Source organism: Aquila chrysaetos, chromosome 21 (assembly GCF_900496995.4).
Source record: "Aquila chrysaetos chrysaetos chromosome 21, bAquChr1.4, whole genome shotgun sequence".
Lineage (NCBI taxonomy): Eukaryota > Metazoa > Chordata > Aves > Accipitriformes > Accipitridae > Aquila > Aquila chrysaetos.
In genome coordinates, this window is record NC_044024.1 from 12,016,247 (window position 1) to 12,037,691 (window position 21,445).

General features: G+C 47.9%; 1 protein-coding gene across 3 annotated transcripts; it reads right to left on the bottom strand.

Moving 5' to 3' along the window:
* Positions 1 to 1,627: 1,627 nt before the first annotated feature.
* PRPS1 (phosphoribosyl pyrophosphate synthetase 1) lies at positions 1,628 to 20,003 on the bottom strand. Of its 3 annotated transcripts, none has more exons than XM_029996561.2 (8): positions 14,881 to 14,996; positions 14,013 to 14,213; positions 10,941 to 11,124; positions 10,502 to 10,600; positions 8,561 to 8,685; positions 6,633 to 6,806; positions 5,790 to 5,949; positions 1,628 to 3,700 (listed from the first exon to the last, which is right to left on the bottom strand). In XM_029996561.2, the coding sequence occupies exons 1-8, from the start codon at positions 14,886 to 14,888 to the stop codon at positions 3,608 to 3,610; spliced, it is 1,044 nt and encodes a 347-aa protein (XP_029852421.1). In that variant the 5' UTR covers positions 14,889 to 14,996; the 3' UTR covers positions 1,628 to 3,607. The 3 variants fall into 3 exon arrangements, with proteins under 3 accessions (XP_029852421.1, XP_029852423.1, XP_029852422.1); XM_029996562.2 differs by lacking the exon at positions 1,628 to 3,700 and adding an exon at positions 3,707 to 4,332; XM_029996563.2 differs by lacking the exons at positions 14,013 to 14,213; positions 14,881 to 14,996 and adding an exon at positions 19,728 to 20,003.
* Between the last annotated feature and the right edge of the window lie 1,442 nt (positions 20,004 to 21,445).

Here is a 21,445-nt window from a genome sequence, read left to right on the forward strand (position 1 = left end):
GGAACTTTGGTAAAGTGTCCAGCCCTTCTGATCTGAAGATTTCCAGAGCACAAGCGCTTTATCTCCTTGGGGCAGTTCTCATACCCCATGCATCACCCATCCTTTTCAGAGCTACAGTGCTGTCATACAGCATTTTAAGTCCGTGCCCTTCCTCACTCCAACCCCCAGATTTTATTAAAGTAACTAAGAAAGCAGTATATACACACACCAATAGTAATGGTCACCTTTGTACAAATTTTTGGCTGGAAAGCTCATGTTCTGTTTCTTCTCTAAGGAAGGTGAAGCCTGTGTCCTGGTTTCAGCTGGGATAGAGTTGATTGTCTTCCTAGTAGCTGGTACAGTGCTATGTTTTGAGTTCAGTATGAGAAGAATGTTGGTAACACTGATGTTTTCAGTCGTTGCTAAGTAGTGTTTCTACTAAGTCAAGGATTTTTCAGCTTCTCATGCCCAGCCAGCAAGAAGGCTGAAGGGGCACAAGAAGTTGGCACAGGACACAGCCAGGACAGCTGACCCAAACTGGCCAAAGGGGTATTCCATACCATGTGATGTCACATCTAGTATAGGAACTGGGGGGAGTGGGGGCAGGGGATCACCACTCCGGGACTAACTGGGTGTCAATCGGCAGGTGGTGAGCAATTGCACTGTGCATAATTTGTACATTCCAATCCTTTTATTATTACTGTTGTCATTTTATTAGTGTTATCATTATTAGTTTCTTCTTTTCTGTTCTATTAAACCGTTCTTACCTCGTTCTTATCTCAACCCACGAGTTTTACTTCTTTTCCTGATTTTCCTCCCCCATCCCACTGCAGGGCAGGGGGAGTGAGTGAGCAGCTGCGTGGTGCTTAGTTGCTGGCTGGGGCCTGAGCTGCTGCTGGCTTAGTTGCTGGCTGGCTTGTCCCTGACAAGACCCACATCACACCCCTGCTATTTGAGGAAAAAATACACAGTTCACTTATTCATTGACCAGTACTGAAATATGTTTTAACAGATGAATGACAGTAGTGATCCTCAGAGTCTACCTGAGGCCATGGTCTGTTTTCTGAGGCAACGTTCAATCTAGGCCTGGAAGTCTATAGTAAGGCCAAAGACCTTTCTCTAGACCATGTCATCCTTCTGACTTCATTTATACTTTCTAAGTCTACAATATACAATGAGAAAGGATGATGGTTTAGTTAGAACAAGCACTTCTCAGGACATAATCCTGCTGCCTCTGATCATTAGCTTTGTGCAAAATACTTAGCAATTCTTCACTCGTACTTGCTAAACTATTCAGGTCTTCCCCTACCTGAACATTATGTGAACAGATCTGCTCAGATACATAATTGAACAGTACAAGAGAAACTGCACTACCACCTCTAACAATTAAGTCTAAGAAATCAGAAACAGACAAAAGCCACTGCTTGCTAAGAGAAGCAGCTTGGTCCCAAGCTTTTTCTTCCATGCCATGTGAGCACAGCCAAGCTGAACCTCAGAGTCAGCCCTGCTGCAAGAGGGCTAAACCAGATGACCTTCCAAGGTCCCCTTCCAAATAACATTACTCCATGATCTACCTTGCAATTGATCCAACTCAGAAGATGCACATCACCTTTGTAAGGTTTTTAAAAGCATTTATAGGCAGAGGCCATGGTTTTTAAATAAAAGTTTAATTCCTTCATCAGGTCTTAAATTTAAACACAAATGCTGCTGAAAATCCTCACACTGCTGCTCCGATGTCCTGGCTCTTGGGTCTTAGGGCATTCGCAGTGTGGCAGCAGGGGCTCCAATACAGGAGGCAGGAATCAGACTCTCAGTAGAGCTCAGTGCAGGATGCAAAGCAAACAAGCAAGACACACACATTTTCGAGACAAACACCAATTCTTATACAAAAAGAAAAACCCTACACTGTAATAGAAGTGTTAACGTTGCCACAGGACAGGAGTTCTAGGAAGGGAGAGAACTCTTCAGTAAAAGGCACAACTAAAGAAGTACTCCCCTAGATCTTGACCAAGTCTTTCAGTTAGTTCCACTTATACCCCAGCCCCTAGCCTCTCAAAGCCATGCTGGTTACTCTAGCAAGTAGTTTCAAGTTCCTTCTTTTCCCTTTTTCCCTTCCTCCAGCTCAAAAACAAGTAAAAGAGGAGTGCTTATAAAAACCAGAGCATAAAACAGGTTCATCTATAACCCCATAAGAGTCCAGGAGAGACTTAACAGTTTACCTTACGATTGTCTGGTACAGTTACTAAGTATTCAAGTTTCAGATGATACTTATTACATCTGGGAGCCTCAGTCAGCTCTAGTTTTGGTATTTTTCTTTCAGGCACTTTGCTGCCTGTCAGGTTGGTGTTAGATCTACAGTTTTCCCAGTACTATGTATCACCAGCCTCTTCAACCCATTGCTGTAAGAACTCATTAGCAGCATCAGACCCACTCCAAAGGCTTCTTCAGGTTTTGTAGTCCTGCAACCTCCTATGCTCCTTGGTTTAAGATCTTTTGCAAGGAGCAACAATTTCAAGGCAAGGCAGACAGTGACCAGGACAAGCAACCAGAATGTGTCAGTAACTTACAGGACAATAGGACTGCAGGCAATGAGAGGCTAAGACAGCTGGACACAAAGCTGTTGTGCATCAGGTCACCCCAGCGTCTGAGCAGGCACTTGCTAGATGCAACAACCAAGCTACTATGGGATAAAGAGGCTCAGTTTACTAGTGTACTGGTAAAAAAAAAAAAAGGATCAAGGATTTGCACAGCAAGTCAAGGTGCAGCTATAGTACATGACAGCAGTCCTCTAGTCACTAGCAAGGCTAACAGTAAGCTGTGAAATTGAGGAACTGGTCTTAGCCTACACTAGAAACTAAAGCACACAACCACCATGAGTCCTCTACATTAAGAGGGAGAGGAATGCTTGTCCAGGATGCACCTTCACCACTAAGTTAACACAGCGAGGCAGTACTGCACAGACTATGCTCTCACCTTCACTTTGCTGTGTAGCATGCTATAGGACATTTAATTTCATCAGTAATTAAGATGAATTCAAGTTTGCAAGCTAAACTGATCTCCTTTCACGGGAGGAAGCTGTAGCAGAACCACCTCCCAAGTGTCCTCCAGGGCTTCACCTAGGGTCAAGCTTGGCCAAGATACAAGCCTTCCCCATTGCTCTTCCCCATATACTGTCAGGCATAGAGTGGTAAGACAGCCAGCAGTCACTCAGGCTCTTGCTGTAGATCCAGACCACCATGTCCTAGGGAGCTCTACTTCCCAAACAATTTAGGGTGCGCATGCCAGATATCTAACACTGCCCACAGACAAACCCTCTCCCTCCCCCACCCCAAAGTAACTGTGGCAATTAGCCATGTGTCAGTCCCGCTCTCCACAGATCTGCAGAATAGAGTCAATACTACTGATGAGCCCCAATGCACAGGGTTGCTGGTGGAGTTGGAGTGTTACGGAGATGAGCTTCTCCCCCCAGCCTCCCAGCGTTGGGATCAGAGCCAGTAAGCCTGACTTAAGCAGGAGGAGCTGTGGAGAACTGCACTGGAACAAGCAGAGTCTTCTACTGAACTTTACAACAAGCTGAACAACTTTTGGTTTTAAAAAAAGCCATACAAGCAGCAGCTGGCATCTGTTGTTATAAAGGGACATGGCTGAATAGGTAGGAGACAGATTCCCCATTATGAGTCCTCCTGATGGCCTCCGCAAGGATCATTGAGATGTCAATCACCTGGAGGGGAAGAAAGATGCATCACCGTCACTGAGAAAAGACATCAAGCCTGGAAGAATGGCTGGTAAGTTAGGAAGAACTTAAGGAGTAAACTCATCACCCAAATCTATAACATGCCAGACAAATGACTTCTACACAGGATTGGGATTTACTTACATATAATTCTGAAGATATTCTACATATAGCACTACAAGAATTATTTCACTGTTGATCTTTGTCAGGATGACAGTCTACTGTCACCTTCCTTTGCTGAGACTCCCTAAGCTCAGTCTGTTTACCCTAGGACTATCTTATTCACTTTGTGTAGGTTGCAGAGAAGTTAAGGGAGTCTAAATCAAGATCAGATCGCTTCCCTTGAGTCACGAGGCTTTACCATCACTGCCAGCAGCCTAAGAAAGATGAAGCGACTGTGCTGCAGCTCAGCTCCCATCACTGTGCTGGCTCCACCTGGCGGGGTAATCCAGTTAAAAGGAGGGAAAAATCAAGTCTCAGTAAAACTCTAGCTCTGAACCCCAGCAGCTAAAGTACTTCAATATATGTAGTCTCAGTAAGAAGCACCGTGTTCATGGTGCATTAAGGAAACTAAGCGGAATCCATATTTTACATTTTCTTTCTTCCAGATAGTTTGCCTCCTAAGGAAGGAAAGAAAAAAAAAAAACTTAAGAGCTGCAGAGCAGACAGAGCATGAGACTTATGACAAATCCTTTAGTTCTGTATTTCTCAGCACTGAACATCAGATGTTAGTTGAAAAGAGTGAGGTGTTAAGTGAGAGTCTGAAAAAAATACTCCACTGCAATCTCTGGCTACAGCTATTTACATACTGATTACCAGTTTAACATTTTGCCTACATTAACTATAGTGTGGAGCTTGGAAAGATGTTGAAGCATCAGACATCTTTTAGATGTGCTCAGCTGCAGGAATATCATCCAGAAGTTAGTGTTGAAAACAATGCAACCCAACAGCAGTTTGGAATCGGCTTATAACTTACTTCCAAAAGCAGCTTAAGCTTCAATGCAGCTTCAACCAGCTGAGCTTCCTTTTCACCAGAATCCCAGTACGGGGGCATCTGCTACACTTACAACACAGTACTAGCTGAGTCTTAGCAGCGCCATTGACTTTCCAAAACTTCTCCAAATGCCTGTGTATATCTGTGCTGTGAAGCTAGTATTTAGGATGTCCTTGGCTGTGTATGCACTATAGTAGTACCTGAAGCTTCTGATGGACCTATTCTGCCTGAATGCTCAGGTAAAGCTGCAAGTTCCAGCTGTCCATTAACACAGGAAATCCTCAAGTTCTGCCTAGCTCAAGTTGTACAGCCATTTTTTTTTTTTTCCAGGAAAGTCAGCCTCAGCTTGGGAAACAAAATGCCACAGTACTCTTCCTAAATGGAAAACCCAAGACACAGAGTGAACATCAAGAGACCAGCTTTTAGCTTTCACGTGGATGGCAAAGTGTTTTTGTTTATCTTTGGCAAGTATCTGAACATTGTACTGTGGAGCTGTGTCAACTGCTCTTAGTCAAACCAGCAAGACCTGTCCATGGGACAAGACTACACTCCCTCTCCAGCTCACCTGCACTGCTGTTATGACCAGACATGAAGCATCCACCTTCCCCAGACCAGGCCTACTTTGCTTTACAAAAGCAAGGGATACTCTGCTTAAAGGGCTGGGCATTACATGATAGATATACAACTGAAGCTGGCATTACCAACTTTAGAAGTTCCTATCTACTTCTGCTTCAGTATTACATGTCATCAGCCTATTACTCCTCCAAAGTGTACAGATACAACTGCTTGCTTACATCACGGCCCCATTAGATCACTGATCAGATCTAGGTAAAACACGCCCTGAAAAAAATTTACTTAAATGCACTGTTTAAGATGAGCTGGATTAGAAGTGCATTTTATCAATGTAACAGGTCTGTTATCCTACAGCAATAGGAACAAGAGAACTAGTCAACTCTGCCACTGATTCCAGTACCAACGGAACTGCTGTAAACACTAAACAGTATTATGGGTTTTCGCACCAACAGGAGGACAGACAAGTGCTACCACCCCCCAGGAGTGACAGAGGAGAAAGTAGATGCTCACCTGGATTTTAGGGCACTGCTTCATCTTGTCCTCCTGGGGTATTGTGTTTGTGACTACAACTGCCTCAAAACAGGCATTGTTGATCCGAGAAATTGCTGGCCCAGAAAAGATCCCATGAGTTAAGATGGCATAAACTTTGGTGGCTCCAGCTGACACAAGCCTACAAGGCGGGGGAAAGGAGAAGGATGAGAAATTCTTAGCAAGTATTAAACTGACATTAGTGCAGGGCACATGGTAAGCATGAAAGGAGACAGTACAATATGCTTAGGGGACAGGCTATCTTTGACTCCCCCCTCCAGCCCACTATTGATTTGGGGGAAGAAAACAGTTTAACAATTACCATAAAATACACCACAGGCAAAGTATACATTGAAAAAATATTGTTCTTAGCCCTGAGACATTTGGACTAGATCATACAAATCACCTTCTGGTGATTTTTGCCAACACATGGTAGCAGATACTTAATACTGAGTGTTGCATATGCTGGCATTTCTAGTACAGAAGGCTTGAAAGATATCAAAGCTTGAAAAGCTTACTTCTAATAGAAATACAGATGTATGACCTTAAGCTGACAGACCCGACAGCACTTAGTTCTGCCTAGCATAGTCAGTGACTGTAGTGGAAGACATACTTTCAACACAAGCATTTTTCAAATAAAAAAAAGACACTATGGTCTTCTGTGAGAACTTTAGGCTTTTTACTTATATTGTATGACATGAGATAATCAAGAAACCATATATTACTTTGTGAAACTTGATATGCAAATAATCTGATTAACTCATTACATAGCATTCACTAACAATAGGTTTCTGATTTAGGAAAGAATCAGTCAGCCCTACTCACTTGTCTGCAGCATGACAGATGGTACCACATGTGTCTGCCATATCATCTACCAGAATGGCCACTCTGTCTTTCACATCACCCACCAGCACCATGCGATCCACTTCATTGGCCTTCTTGCGCTCCTTGTGAATGAGGGCAAAGTCTACATTCAATCGATCTGCAATGGAGGTCACTCTGAAGAGAGAACAGTTTCCAAACAACACTTAACTCCACACACCAGCTTCAATCAAATCTCTTTTAAAACTATTAAGCACAGACTGCCACTGCAGTAAGAGAAGCTGTCACCACATCTGTTACTGCTCCCAAGCAATTAATAGAAGATACTCTGCCTCCTTAGTTTCCCTTCAAGCAGTTGAACTGCAATCTCTGATCCAATCTCTCCCAATGAAAGCAACTAGGTTAAGATAAAACAGTCTTTCATCCTGACCACTGTAAATTAATTTGCACTTAAACCTCAAAACAAACCTTAACCAGCAAGTTTGGCAAACTTGAAGTGATCAGAATGCTCGGGAAGTTGTCATCTTTAATGCTACACTGCAAAGGCTTACGTTTTGCTACAAGAGGGGTTTACTTACACTCATATAAGCATTCAACTGTCATGCATACAAGTGCTGGCACAAGGACAGTGGCAGGAGTACACATCCAAGAACTGCAAGTCCACCACCTCACATTTACTTTAACTAAAGTGACCACAGAACAACCTTAATAGAGGGACCTAAACTTTATATATTGATACTGATGAATAGTAAAGAATTTAAAAGTATTAAGAGTGAGAAGGAACAAAATACACATGCCCCTAAGAAATTCTACACTTGAGATGAGTAGACTCCTAGCCTCAGTAGATCAGACTCATCAGCCTGGGAGCCCTACTCAAGATTGTTAAACTAAACTGTTTTACTGAAGTATTTAGTTCTGCAGTACTGCCATAAAGTATTGCACCAGCTAAGATCAACACATTTCAGTTTAAGTGGCTTTTGAAGAGTTTTTTTTTCAGGAGTCAGATTATAGCTGGCTGACTTGGCATTTCATATACTGCATTATGCAACAAGCTACAGAAGTAGCTGAATATACAAAAGGTCTTGTCCAATACACGGGCCATAACAAAGCTACAGGAAAACATACAATGACCTACAGCAGTAGTATCTCTTGGCTGTTTGCAATAGATAGCTTAAAACACTCTAAAGTATGTGAATCAGGTCAGCATGCACCAACATTTTGGTGTTACAGTCCTAGATTAAAGAACACATCTGCATCCCTTTGATGTTCACATGTAGCCCTTATACAGAAGCATCAAGAACAGCCTAGTTTCTCCTAATAAGCACCTGAGAACATTCTGAACTGCCCACAAACTGGCATGTTTATCTGCAGAAAGATGGGAGATTGTCAAACTATTGAAGTAGAAATGTGCTGTAACATATGCTGCTGCTTTCTGGAAAGAAACCATCTATCTTCCTTGCTCTCAGGGAAGAGGAAGAGTAGCAGCAGGCTTAAGTCCCAGCTAGATATTCAAATCAAGAGTAGTAAAGTAAGAAAACATCTCAAGAGACTAAGCTGAATACTGCAAAGAAAACAGCCTGGATGAAAATGTATCATTAAGCAGCAGCAGTAACCTTGTCTTGATTCCCTCCTTCAACCTGCATAAATTACCCTTCCACAAAAAACTGTTTTAGTCCAAGGGATGTAGTAATTGCGCAATTCCTACCTATGCAGCTGTGATTCTAGAAGCTATTTAATTCTCCATGTAGCCTAATAAACCTTCCAAACATTCCCTAGGAAGAACATCTGACCACTCTTCACTAGCTGCCACAGACTGTCTTAAAGAAGGTAGGCTGGCAGAGGGAACATGTGTCTTAAGAATAAGGTCACAAGCACTCTCAGGAATTCAAGTAGATACAGAAGCACCCCAAGCTAGCTGTCTGACAGCTTACCTCTTGGCTCCACCTGCATCTGGTGAAACAATGGTGCAGTTCTTCCACTCTGCAATATTCTCTTTGATCCACTTCAGTACAGCAGGCTCAGCATATAAGTTATCAACAGGGATATCAAAAAAACCCTGCAAGGAAGACAACCGGAACAGATACAGCTGAAGGTCACATTCCAAAAACAGTTGGAAGAAGCCTTCTATATCATCAGGCATGCAGCCACCACCTCTCCACAGCTTTCAGCTTTCCTTTCTACTTCCCTTAATGCAAGGGCAGTAGCCTTTGGGATACACAAAATAGTAATATAAGAAGTCTTCAGAGCCAGAAATAGTTTAGCAGCATAAATAACACTTCACATTTGACACCTTCACAACATGGAACTAGTTCTGTCCCTAAGGAGGTGCAGAAAACCAGCATCAAACACACTCATTTTCAGAGCAGCTAGCTGCCTGTTTACAAAGTCAATCTTTAAAGCTCATTACCTACACTGTTTGCACCTACAGGAAACCTATGAAAAAGGCTTGAGTAACATTTGTTTTTAAACTAATACAGCTGGTTCCACAACTTTACACTGACCCAACAGACTCCTCCAGGTAAACCTCAAAGGTCACTAAAAGCCAGAAGTTAATCCTGGACAGGGAGTAATAGGCAGGAGAGGGGGCAGCTACTCTAAAGGAATGCTTCAAGGAACAGGGGTAACAGATCCTTCCTACCATCATTCTTTCTGCACTCAGCAACACAGCAACTACAAGAACCAGGCTGAAACCAGCCAGATGCTGGAAGCTTATATACACAAACCCAATTATTCAATCAAATCTCACCACTGCTGCTGGTGAGTCAACCCTATGGCACACATCACAACTCTTAGGGAAGAGGCATACCCCCTTGGGCTCTGTTCTTTTATTCCATGATCTTTCAGGAAGTCTTCTCAGCTGTGCCCCCATAGATTTTTCCCATCTGAGACAAAGTATTTCTGGGCAAATTATACTGGAAGAAATTACACTGAAGTGTGAATGGCTGCATTTTCAACTGTTAAAAAAACAGCCAGCCCACCTACTTCACCAGGCAGGAGGTATTTTAGCCTTCTGGATTCAAGTGTTTGCAGCAACAGAATAGGTATCATCCCCTCTGCTACACCCCTTTCAGTTGCACTGAGGTGGTTTCTTGGTCTCAGAGCACTTGCTCAAGGTGGAAAGAAACAAGACTGATAATTTAACAGCTTGCTCTCCCTCCTCTCCCTGGTATACACTCTTGCCACTTCTCTTACACAGCTCTGGTCAAGATTTCAATTGCTCTGTGAGACTATTCTGTTCACTAAGCCAGCAAAACCCATGAATAATTTTCAGTTCACCAACAGCTTGGGAGAGAACCAAAGCCAACTGATGTGGAAGGATGGCACTGAATGGATACAAGTGGGATTGCCCACCTTGTCAGCAGCAAGCTGTCAGATCGCTGTCCTGGTCAACTGAACCCTCACAAGCAGCTGTGCCAGTACATCTGGAGGCAGAGCTAACCTCAGGGCAGCAGTATTATCAGCCACTGTGTCAAACAGAGGACTGCTCACTTCTCCCTGACAACTCGGTAAATATCAGAAAGCTCTACTCAATATTTAAGAACACTCTTGATAAAGCCTTTCTCCATCTCAAATTCCTCAAAGGACCAGTTAAGAATACACAGTGTCACTATGTGGCAATAAAGTTGCATGGATCATTTACTAGCCCAACATTCATTTACACAGGACTCAATATGCTTAGTCTGATCAAGAACATCTATAATGTTACCCATCCCCCATCCTCTTCTGACTGATTCTACAAGTCCCTTCCAGTCTCATGTTCCCAAGTCCTGATCACTGCTGTGTCTAAAAAGAGCAGACTACTGGGAAGCCTGCAAGGCAGTAAAGAGGCTTAGATTGGAGCAGGTAAGTACTTCCCCGATTTTAGCTCCTACCTGAATCTGAGATGCATGCAGGTCCATGGTGATTATATGATCTGCACCTGCCACAGACAGCATGTTTGCAACCAGCTTGGCAGATATTGGAGCTCGGCTCTGGTACAGGAAAAAACAGTATTTAAGACAAATTCAATTCCTTCATCAAGACGTCAGTCTTCCACTTCTAGGCAATGATTCACAAGCAGTTACTAAAAGGAGTACTCATTAACATTGCATCTTTTCATCAACAGGTGATTACAGCTTCATGTACTTTCAAGAAGAACTAGATCTTTATGAAAAGATACATTTGCAGTCCAATGCCCTGAGGTTTAAAGAAATTAAAATAAGTTTTATCTCCTCTTCTACATATTCAGCTTCATCTAATGCCTATCCAGCAGTCAGGACTTTCAAGGCATGCATTCATCTTCCCAGCAGAAACCTTTACACCATTCCTTACCTTGTCCTTTTTGTCCTGCCGAGCGTAAGGGAAGCAGGGTATGACAGCTGTGACTCTGCTGGCTGAGGCAATCTTACAAGCATTTATCATGATAAGGAGCTCCATCAGATTGTCATTGATTTCACCACAGCCACTCTGCACAATGTAGACATCCTCCCCGCGTACACTCTCGCCTATTTCCACACTGGGAACAGATGAGGAAAGGAGAGTTGTATCCAAGTAGAAATTAAAACACAGCCATTACGTATGCCTGCAGAGCAACCAAGTGATTGCATTCCCAAGGGTCTGTGGGTGACAGTGTCATATAAGCAAGGGTGTTGAGCAGGAACACTGTTGCTTATTTGCTCAGTAACTATTTTACATCGGTCACTGATCAAATTTAATGGTTCAGTCAGTAAGGCTAAAAGCACTCAGCGTGTAGTCTCAATCTCAACACAAGCTGAGCATGTAAACACCCCAGCACAGGCCTCGTTCCCCCTGAATCAGAAAGAAGTACAACCACCTCAGCTAAAAGCAGCAGTGTACAAAGGAAGCAAGGATGATAGCCAGTCAGCAGAGAAAGCAAAGCCAAACTTCTACCAGAAGCTACACTGCAGCCTATTATTAGATTTAGAGTCATAACAGCTATTCACTGGCTTGAACAGAGAAGCCCTCCAGCACTTTGGAAAGGCTTTTGGGGTTAATTTCCTCCTGGATGTAATGCACACTAATCCCTGCTGATGAAGGGACTGAATACAAGCCAAAGGTCCTGTTTGCCAGCAGCAAACTGCCAGCTTCAGCGCGTGTATCAAGACACCTGCACCAGAGGCAGAGTTGGAAAGCAAGCAGTAGTCTTAGGTTTGAGGTTTCATACATGACCATCCTGCATAAGGCCTTTCATAGGAACAGATTAACTACTAAGTACTTCCACCATTTCAGATTAGAGAAGCCTGCCACACATCTGGAAGTAACCAGAAGTCAGTCTACTGAGGACAGAGCTTTTCCACAGTTTGCTGCTTCTTGCACTAGAGATGCTCACCCACTCTGCAGACTGCTGCCACATCAAACTCTAGAAACAAGTAGATAATCACCCAACCCACTCCTAATGGCTTCATTTATAGAGCACCTTAGGGTAGATTTCTAATTTTAATATTTCATTCTCTGATCTTCCTCCCCTCTTCTCCAAAATGTTCTTGATAACTGCTAGGTATTTATAGTCTTACTGCTCAATATCCATCAGCAAACTGCTGTCATCTTTATTGCATCTTACAGCATACACCAAGATGCTTCTTCTTGTGAAGAATTTCAGCCAGCATGAGAACTTTCTGCTAGATAAGTGTGTAAATAAACAGTAGTTAGCATACAAGTGTCATCTCCAAGTGTGCTTATTAACAGCCTAATATTAAGCTAATTCAGGACACTTATTGTACAAAAGTACCAATCAACTACTCTGTTAAAACAATATTACTTTATCTGAGAAGCATCTGCTATCAGTTTATTGGGGTAAATAAGATGTATATTAGATCTTAAAGTCACATTACCTGCTGACATAAGAACCTGCCGGCTAGCTAACTGGATGGATAAGAGCAATTGATAAAGGGCAATGAGAACAGTGCAGTCGCAATGGCTGTAAATCAAACAGACTCTTTTTTACAACTCTCCTCAAACTCTTTGTACTACCTCTGAAGATTTCAGTTACAATCAATACCCATGCAATAGAAACATAATATCCTATGTCATGTGTACATCCTGGATTCTCCTGGAAAAAATTACTGTCTCCAGAAGAAAGGAGTGGGTTGGACCAGTCATTCAAGGTTCTTTGTATTATACTGTGTGGTGTATATGTGATTAGTGTACCTCTCTAAACCAAGGTTTAAGGGCTCCAAATAATTTTTATCCTCTCCTTTCCTCTAGCTTCTTCAAGCAGGATGGCAGCAAGACTTATAAAGCATAGAGACAGAAAACGAGACGAATCTTAGGTTTCAGAGCTTGGGGGGCAACACAGACTGCATGACTGCAACTGCATCACCGGCTGCAAGGTGGTGTCCAGCCGCTTCTCTTCCCTGAATAATTTTATCAATACCTTTAAGATTCTGATGCTCTTCAGAGTAGTTTAAAGGCACCAGCTACACACTAAGCGCAAAGCTGTCACGCCTCAAGTCGTCAGTGTCTTGCCTAAGCACGGAAGAGGCTCTTCAGCGCGGCTGGAACCCCGGGAGGTGCGCTCCCACCAGCTCCTAGCTTTTGGGGTGGAGGGGGCAAGGTCCGGCTGCTGAATTCTGCCGCTCCGACCCCCGTCGTAGCGGCCGGGTGACACAGACCCTCTCCTCCGCGCGTAGCACCGCCGCGGCCCCCAGTGCAGCCAGACCACCAAAACCCGCGGGCGGCAGCCCAGCACCCAGCGGCACGGCCCGCCGGGCAGGCCGGCGCTTTTCCGCGGAGGCCGCTAGAGGCACGGCCGGGCCGGGCCGGGGCCCTGCAGCCGCCCGACACATGGCTCGCCGCCGCCAGGAGCTCTCCAGGGAGCGCCGCGGCCCCGGCCTCTCTCCGCCCCCGCCACGAGAGCCCACCTCCCCGGGGCTCCGCCGCTGCCCGGGGTGTCACGCGTTACCGCGCCGGCTGCTCCCGCTCGCTCTCACTCAGCGCTCCGCGAGCCCCGGCCCGGCGGCACGATCACCGAGCCGCCCCAGCGCTGCCGCCCAGGACGGGGCCCCGGGCGGGGAGCGGGCTCGAGCGGAGCCAGCGGCGCTGCACGGCGGCCCCTTGGCTGGAGGGCGCCCAAGGGAGACCCGGCCCCGGCCGCGGCCCTGCCCGCGGGCTGCGCAGCTGCTGCGCGCAGGAGAAGGGCGGGATGCGTTGCAGACCCTCCGCCCCAGCGGGGCCCAGGCAGGAGTGCTCCGCGCTCAGCGGACGTCTCCGAGCGCGGCCCGCGTCGAGCCGCCGCTCCCCCGGGGCCGGGCCCCGGCCGCAGGGCCCACCCCGCGCCCCGCACTGCAAATCCCAGCACTCCGAGCGCGGCGGCTGCGCGGACCCCAGCGTGGCAGCGCCCCGCGGCCCGCCGGGAGCTGTAGTACGGCCCCGCCCCCGCCTCACCATGTCTCCTGGTTGCTGAACTTCTTGGTGACCACCTTGCCCAGCTCCAGGCCGAGGCGGTCGGCGATCTTCTGGGACAGGTCCTGGTGCGAGCTCCCGCTGAAGATCTTGATGTTGGGCATGGTGGCGGCCTTCTCCTTCTCCTCCTCCCCGCTCCGCCTCGCACCGCAACCGGCTGCCGCACGGGGACCCACCCGCCTCCTGCGCGGGGACGCGGCACGGTGAGCGCGGGCCACGCCGACGCGCGCCTACTCCGCCATCTTACCCCTTCCCGCCAGCCGCGCGGGCCCTGCAGCGGCTCCTCGCCCCCACGGACACGCCTCGGCGCGCTTCCCATTGGCTCCGTGGCGGCCGGGGGCGGGGCCCTGCCCGCCCCCGCACTGGCGCGGACGGGCGCTGGGCGTGGCTCGCAGGTCTCCCTGCGGTCCCGCCCACCGCCTCGACCACGGCCCCTGGCGGGGGGTGGGGACGGGAGGCGTGCGCGGCTGCTCGGCAGCCCCTCCAGGGGGTGGGGCGGAGGGCAGGAGGAGGCCTGCGATTGGCCGTCGCTTGACCGCCTGGCCTGCGATTGGTCAGGGCGGCCGCGGCCGGAGCTGGCCGGCGGCCTTGCCCCACGTGGCTCTGGGGGGGGGGGGGTGGTGGTGGTGGGGGGGGGGGGGACGACGGGGACGGAGTTCGTTGGTCGCATGATTGACAGTCGACCCCCACCCCCACCCCGGCGGCCATGATGGCTCCCCTCCGTCAGGGGGGCCCCGGGGAGCGGCAGAGAAAATGGCCCCGCTCCCGCCGCAGGGCGCCGTGCCCGCGTCCCCCGCCGGCCTCCGACCCTGGCGGGTGAGGAGCCCCGCGGCGGCGGGGCGGGGGTTACCTCAGCATGCCGGTGTGCCTGCGCCAGCTGCCTCCTGCCTCCGCTGCCGCGGCCTGCCCTGCGCTAAGCAGGCGTCACCTCGCCGGGCCGCAGTACCGCGGCGTAATGCAGTACCCCAGTGGCATGCTGTACGGGCGTCACCTTGCCCGGCTGCTCTACCGCCGTGTCATACTGGACCGGCGTCACCTCGCCAGGCACCGTACCCCCCCCGAGACAGGCTGTGCAGGCGCCGCCTCGCCGGGCTGCCGCACCCTCCCCGGCGCTGCGCGGGGGGTCAGTCACCCCGCTGCGTCTCGGGCAGCGCCGCGCGGCCGCCCCCCCCCCCCGCCCCCCCGCCCCGGCCGCCGACCGCCGCGAACGGCTCGGGGTGCTGCGGCATGGCAGCCCGGCGCCGCGCGGGTCCCCTCGCTCGCCCTGCGCTGTAGCTGCCTCCAAGCAAAGGCCCCCCCCGAGCCGTGAGGCGACGGCCTGCGGAGCCCCAGGCACAGCAATGCCCGCTGGGCCCCACCATTTCATGTTCCTCTGTGGTTTTCACAGGGAATAGGTTCTCGTTCAGAGAAATGGTGGCTTTTCCAGCACAAACGGAAGGCCAGGTGCCTCACCCGAAGGCCGCGCAGAGCTGAGGACAGCACGGAAACGGAGCTCTGCTGCCCGAGCAGCTGTGCCCAGACCGGCCGCGCTCAACCCAGCGGTTGGGACCGGTCCCCAGCTATTCGCTTCAGAGGTTGGGTGGGACTATGTGTCCCCGTTCTCAAGTTGGAGGTAGTTCTTAATTCTGGAAGGACAGTGCTTGCCTTCTTCACCAGAAGATAAACCTTTCGCTCTTTTGTCTTGCAAACTTCTACTCTACAAAAATACTAATAATTGATTTTCTTTGCCCTTTCTTTCAAGGATGATGTCCTCGGTCTCTTTTCCTTTGGCTGAATCGTGAGTTGATCCCATTTCAAAAGTGAAATGATGGTAGCAGGCTTTATGTGCAAAGAAGCATTGACTTCTCACACGTACAGCCAGTCCAACTGGTCTCACTGCAAACTCAGAAAAAAATATCATGATAGCCATAATCAACATTTTCTGCACCTGTCCTCAGAATTTGCAGCAATACTTTCTGCTGTTTATTTGCCTGTTGGAAATGGCCTTTGGCCGTGTTTTGAGATTAAAAAAAATCATAATTGTGGTGGATACTCTGAATTGCAAATACAGAGGTGCTTTTTTCTGTCTTCTGAATCACTGTTAAAACCCATGTGGGTACTATTTTAACAGACTGTTTAATTTAATTTCTGAGGGTTTTTTTACATTTATAATCAGGGTTTTGTACCTAATTCTGTAATTAGTCTCCTGTGAACTTTCAGCCTGTACATGATTACATTATGCAGATTAATTTAGCTTTTGCAAAAATAAACATTGTGTTTAAAGGTCTTTAAATAATAAGCCACAAACAGCTTATTCAAAATTTGCATGCAGTCATGCAATTCCTACTCATTTTACTTGACTGTCTCATAGACAACAAACTTCTGCAATGAATTTGGCATTGATAAGTTACTGCTCTGAGTCCTTAAGAATTCAACCAGAACAAATAGTCCGCAGTTCAGAGGCTGGCCTCATTCTCTTTATTTCGTCTTGCAACTATCCTGGCCCAAAATGCTGCTGTCACTATCCCCAAGGGCCAGTAAACTAATGATTACAAAATCATACTTTCAGGAGGTTTTCTATAACCCTTTGGAGGGTGTCATTAAACTGGGAATTCATCTGGATTAAAATATATTAATTCCCATACTTAGCATTGGTGGGAACTGGAATATCGATATATGGTAATTCAGATTTTTTTTGTGTAACTATAGCAGCTTGTGAAATGCTGTGACATACAGCGAATCCAAGGAATGGGAAAGGAATAATACAGCCCTTTCCTTCTAATTTGTTGCTAAACATTGCTCATCTTAATAACACAGAAGAAAACTTCACCGTCAGATGGCTACCTGGTGGTTCAAGTGACGGGTTTTGTGGTTACCTCCCAAATTTCTAGCAGCCATATTCTTGCACAAAATCCACATCACTGTAACCACTCCCTACTAATGACTCCTGTATTTTTGTCTGAAAGACACCTAAAAAAAATCCAGCAATTTTGTTGGCATTCTTACATGGGCCTTTCACAGTTCACAACTTTTTTTTCAAATGATAGTTTGGGATAATTGGAAGTTTGCAATGGCTGTTCTGTGCATACTTTCCAGTGATAAAGCTTTGTAGTCTAAAAATACCTGCAAGGCCTCTCCTCCCCGCAAACCAGACTACAGAAGGTTTATTGCTGCTATTGCAGTTTGAAGAATTTGGAAGATGGATAACTTCTTTCCAGTCCCCAAAATACTTGTTTCTGGTTTTGAACCATTTGCTTCAGTCTTGGTTTAAATTCCATTTTTCCCTCCCCTGCTCTTGCATGCAGAATGAGTGTCTTCTGTGCCTCAACATCCCTGTCCCCTCCCTGTTTATTCGTGAAACAAGCACTGGGAACCTGAGGCTGAAGGGAGTGGAAGGCATATTAAAACATGCAAATTATGCCCCTCATTGATGAACTCTGTCTGAGTTTCCCCTACACAGGACTTTTGAAGTGGCATGTCTGTCAGTTTCCTCCTGGGATCATGGAGATGGGATTTGCAGGAGTGAAAAATCTGACAAAAGATGAAATTAGATCCTTAATCCTGTAAACCAGGGACTGGCAACCTTTCATGTGTAAAATCAAATACTTTTTTTTTTTGCCTTTCTGAGCTAGAGGCCAAGCATGGTCTCAGGAACTCCAGTGAGCTGGTGGAAGCTGCGCCCCCAGGAGGGGAGATTTTGTGGAACTGCTGGTGGGTGACACCTTCTTTTTTTCCCCAAAGGCTAACAGCCACGGGCTGGGTGCTGTGGCCGCTTATAGTCTCTCCAGCTCTGCATCGTCTTGCTGCCTTGCACTGCTCACAGCAGTGTTAAATGGCCACGAGTGCTATCTAAGAAAAGTCCCTGATACCCTTCAGTGTTTCAGCTACCACAATGTCTTTGTAGGTTAGACAGCACTTTGGTTATGAGGACAAAAGTCCATCGGCCTTAACGATTTATCACTATCGCTAGCAAAGCTCTTGGAACAGGATAATCTCAGAGATTTGATTGAGAAGAAGCTCTTAATCCACCGAAGTCTTAGTCAAACAAAGCCAAAAAGCTTGCTCCAGAGGTTCCTCAGCCATAGCTTGTCTATTAGCAGCTTGCATTGCCATTAACTGAAGAAGGGACAAGGAGAACCAGCTTTGAAAGGGAGATGTTTATCTGGTTCTTGGCCTAAATGGGACGAAGGGAGGGACTAAGTAGTCGAAAACCATTGACCTGTAAGTCAGGTTGCCTGTCAAAAGATGCTCAGGGAAATGACCACAGCCTAAGTGAAGTTTGGCTGTTAAAGTGGATTGGAGTATCTCAACTCTTGTGTGGGCACCCTTTCTCAAAATTAAAGCACCTAATTCCAGTTGGCTTGCTTCATTCTGAAAGCAAAATATAATAAATTATCTACTTCCAATCTAAAGTATTTAATTTAATTTTCCTGTGGTGGTTTACAATGCGGACATGTACAAGTTGGTTTTGGTATCAGAAAGAACAAGCTCATAGCCTGAGCTGCTGTGTTCCTTCATGTTTTGAAAATTGTGAAGTAAATCACTGTCCAACTAAGGAGAACCTGAAAGCCCACAAATGGCAAACCCCCCTTTTTATTTACCTGATTCTATAGAGATGCATTTAATCAGAAATACATTTGTGTTTCATGCCCTGAGAATACATCTTCCAGGAAGTTTTAAGCAGTGCATTAATGCCATCAACTTTCACGGTGATGACAGTCAAGACAAGTAGCCCTTATCCCTCTGTTAGCACATTCCTGCATACAATTGCCACTTAATTACCACCCACCACTTAATCAAGGACACATTTTCATATAGAAAGCCTGTGGCTGAGGGTTATTTTTCTTTTGTTGCTTTATGACTGCACTGCCTCACAGCCCGTTCTGTTAGGAATAACACAAGGCTCTGCCTTTTGCCTTGGTGGTTGAAAGAAAAGTAGAAGCTGGAAAAAAAAGTGAATGCCAAAAAGGGGCGGGAGGCAGAAAGAAAAGTAGAGGCAGAGAACAGGTGGGAGGATGAATAGGAAAGCAGAGGCTGAGAAAAAGTTAAGGCTGAAAAGGGTTGGGAGGCCGAAAAGGGGAGGGAGGCCAAGAGAAAAGTGGATGCCAAAAAGGGCTGGGAAGCCTCAAAGTTGTGTGAGAATAAAAGGGAGTGGAAGGCCAAAAAGAGGTGGGAGGCTGAAAAGGAAGTAGTGGCCAAAAAGCGGTGGGAGGCCAAAAAGGGATGTAGAGGTTGAGAAAAAGTTAGGACTGAAAAGGGGTGGGAGGCCACACTGGGACTCTGAGTGCATGATGTACACCAGCCTCACAAACATCTCGATGAGGCTGCTTAGCACCTGGAAGCTGCTCGTGATGGCAGAGAGCATGTGGGTAGGACTCTTGTCGACGGCTGCCACGCGGCGGCAGGATGCCCGAAACTCCTTGAACTTGAGGGCGAGCTCTTGCTTGTACTCAGCCAGCTGGGATATGTAGGGTTTGCAGTCCCGGACATCAGGGCTCACCACACATTGCCTCAGGATAGTCAGGAGCTCACTGGTATCCAGCTGCACTTGCAGAAACCCATTGGGAAAGCTGTAGGCATGGCCTCGAAGGGTGTTGATCTTTGCCAAGCTCCCCTCAAAACTGGAGGTCCTTAAATCTATTTCCTGGGTCTGACTGTCATTGGGACTGCTGCAGGCTGTTGCGCGGGAGCTGTAGTGCGGCCCCGCCCCCGCCGCACCATGTCTCCTGGTTGCTGAACTTCTTGGTGACCACCTTGCCCAGCTCCAGGCCGAGGCGGTCGGCGATCTTCTGGGACAGGTCCTGGTGCGAGCTCCCGCTGAAGATCTTGATGTTGGGCATGGTGGCGGCCTTCTCCTCCTCCCCGCTCCGCCTCGCACCGCAACCGGCTGCCGCACGGGGACCCACCCGCCTCCTGCGCGGGGACGCGGCACGGTGAGCGCAGGCCACGCCGACGCGCGCCTACTCCGCCATCTTACCCCTTCCCGCCAGCCGCGCGGGCCCTGCAGCGGCTCCTCGCCCCCACGGACACGCCTCGGCGCGCTTCCCATTGGCTCCGTGGCGGCCGGGGGCGGGGCCCTGCCCGCCCCCGCACTGGCGCGGACGGGCGCTGGGCGTGGCTCGCAGGTCTCCCTGCGGTCCCGCCCACCGCCTCGACCACGGCCCCTGGCGGGGGGTGGGGACGGGAGGCGTGCGCGGCTGCTCGGCAGCCCCTCCAGGGGGTGGGGCGGAGGGCAGGAGGAGGCCTGCGATTGGCCGTCGCTTGACCGCCTGGCCTGCGATTGGTCAGGGCGGCCGCGGAAGCCAGAGGAAAAGTAGAGGCCAAAATGGGGCGGGCGGCTGAGAGAAAGGGAGAGACTGCGAAAAATACGAGGTGTAAGGGGGGTGGTAGGCCGAGCAAGGAGTGGGAGGTCGAGAAGGGCTGCATCTCCAGCGGCCCCCCTTGGAACATCTGGGTTCCGCTCCCCTCTGTGTAGGAGCAGAAAACCCAACCTCCGCGTCTGGGAGCAGTTCTGTTGGCTGTTTGCCTTCTGCCTGCTTCTCTGCCTGTATAATTTGTTTCACAGGGATTATTTTTAGATAAATCCTCTCTCTGCTACTCAAAGCCACTCGGTTGCAGGAAGAACCATCTGGGTTCAGATTTTTACTGACTCTACAAGACCCGCCCATTCTTTCCTTTGTAGAGACAATCACTTTATCGCAGGTATGGGTCTGAAGAGTTGTATTTCGGAATGAAGCTCACCTGCAGCACTGTAAACGCTACCAGAGTTACACAGCAAGTAGCTGAACCAGAGCACATCCACTAGGAAAAAGCACACCATTTGTCAGGAAAAGGAGAATACTTTGGGAAATAAATGGTATTTTCAAGTCTCCAGTAGAAACAATAAAGACTTAGGGATGAAAAGCTCTTTAAAGGATTCTGTCTAGTCCCTTTGTGTTCCTGATCTTTTTACTCAGCATTTTTACTGTGCCTTTCTAAGGAGCCCGGTTAAAAGTACGAGGATGGAGTCCTGTTGCTCTAGCAAGAGATGAATATTCATTAGATGCAGGAGTATTTCCAAGGTGCTTTTCAAAAGTGGGATTTAGTGGAGTGTTATAAAGTGTCCTGGACCATGTGTGTAGACCTGGTGCGTGTCCCCAGCCCTTTCATCTCTTTTTCCAGTCCTTGGCATGTGCAACAAACCTCAGAGAGGCAGCACTGGGATTTCTGCCAGTTTGAACCCAGCATGTTTGCTTTTTAATGACTTTATAATCCAGCTGCAGAAAACACCCTTCCCTGTTCACTCTGTGTCTGGGGGGCAGGTGACAGCAAGGGGCACCATCTCAGCTGGGTTGGAAGGTTGTGCAGCGGCTGCAGTGGGATGAGGCATGGGCAGGTTCCTTTTCTGCTCATGCCCCGACATGGAATTACACAGCCTGACACAAAAACCTTTGGAA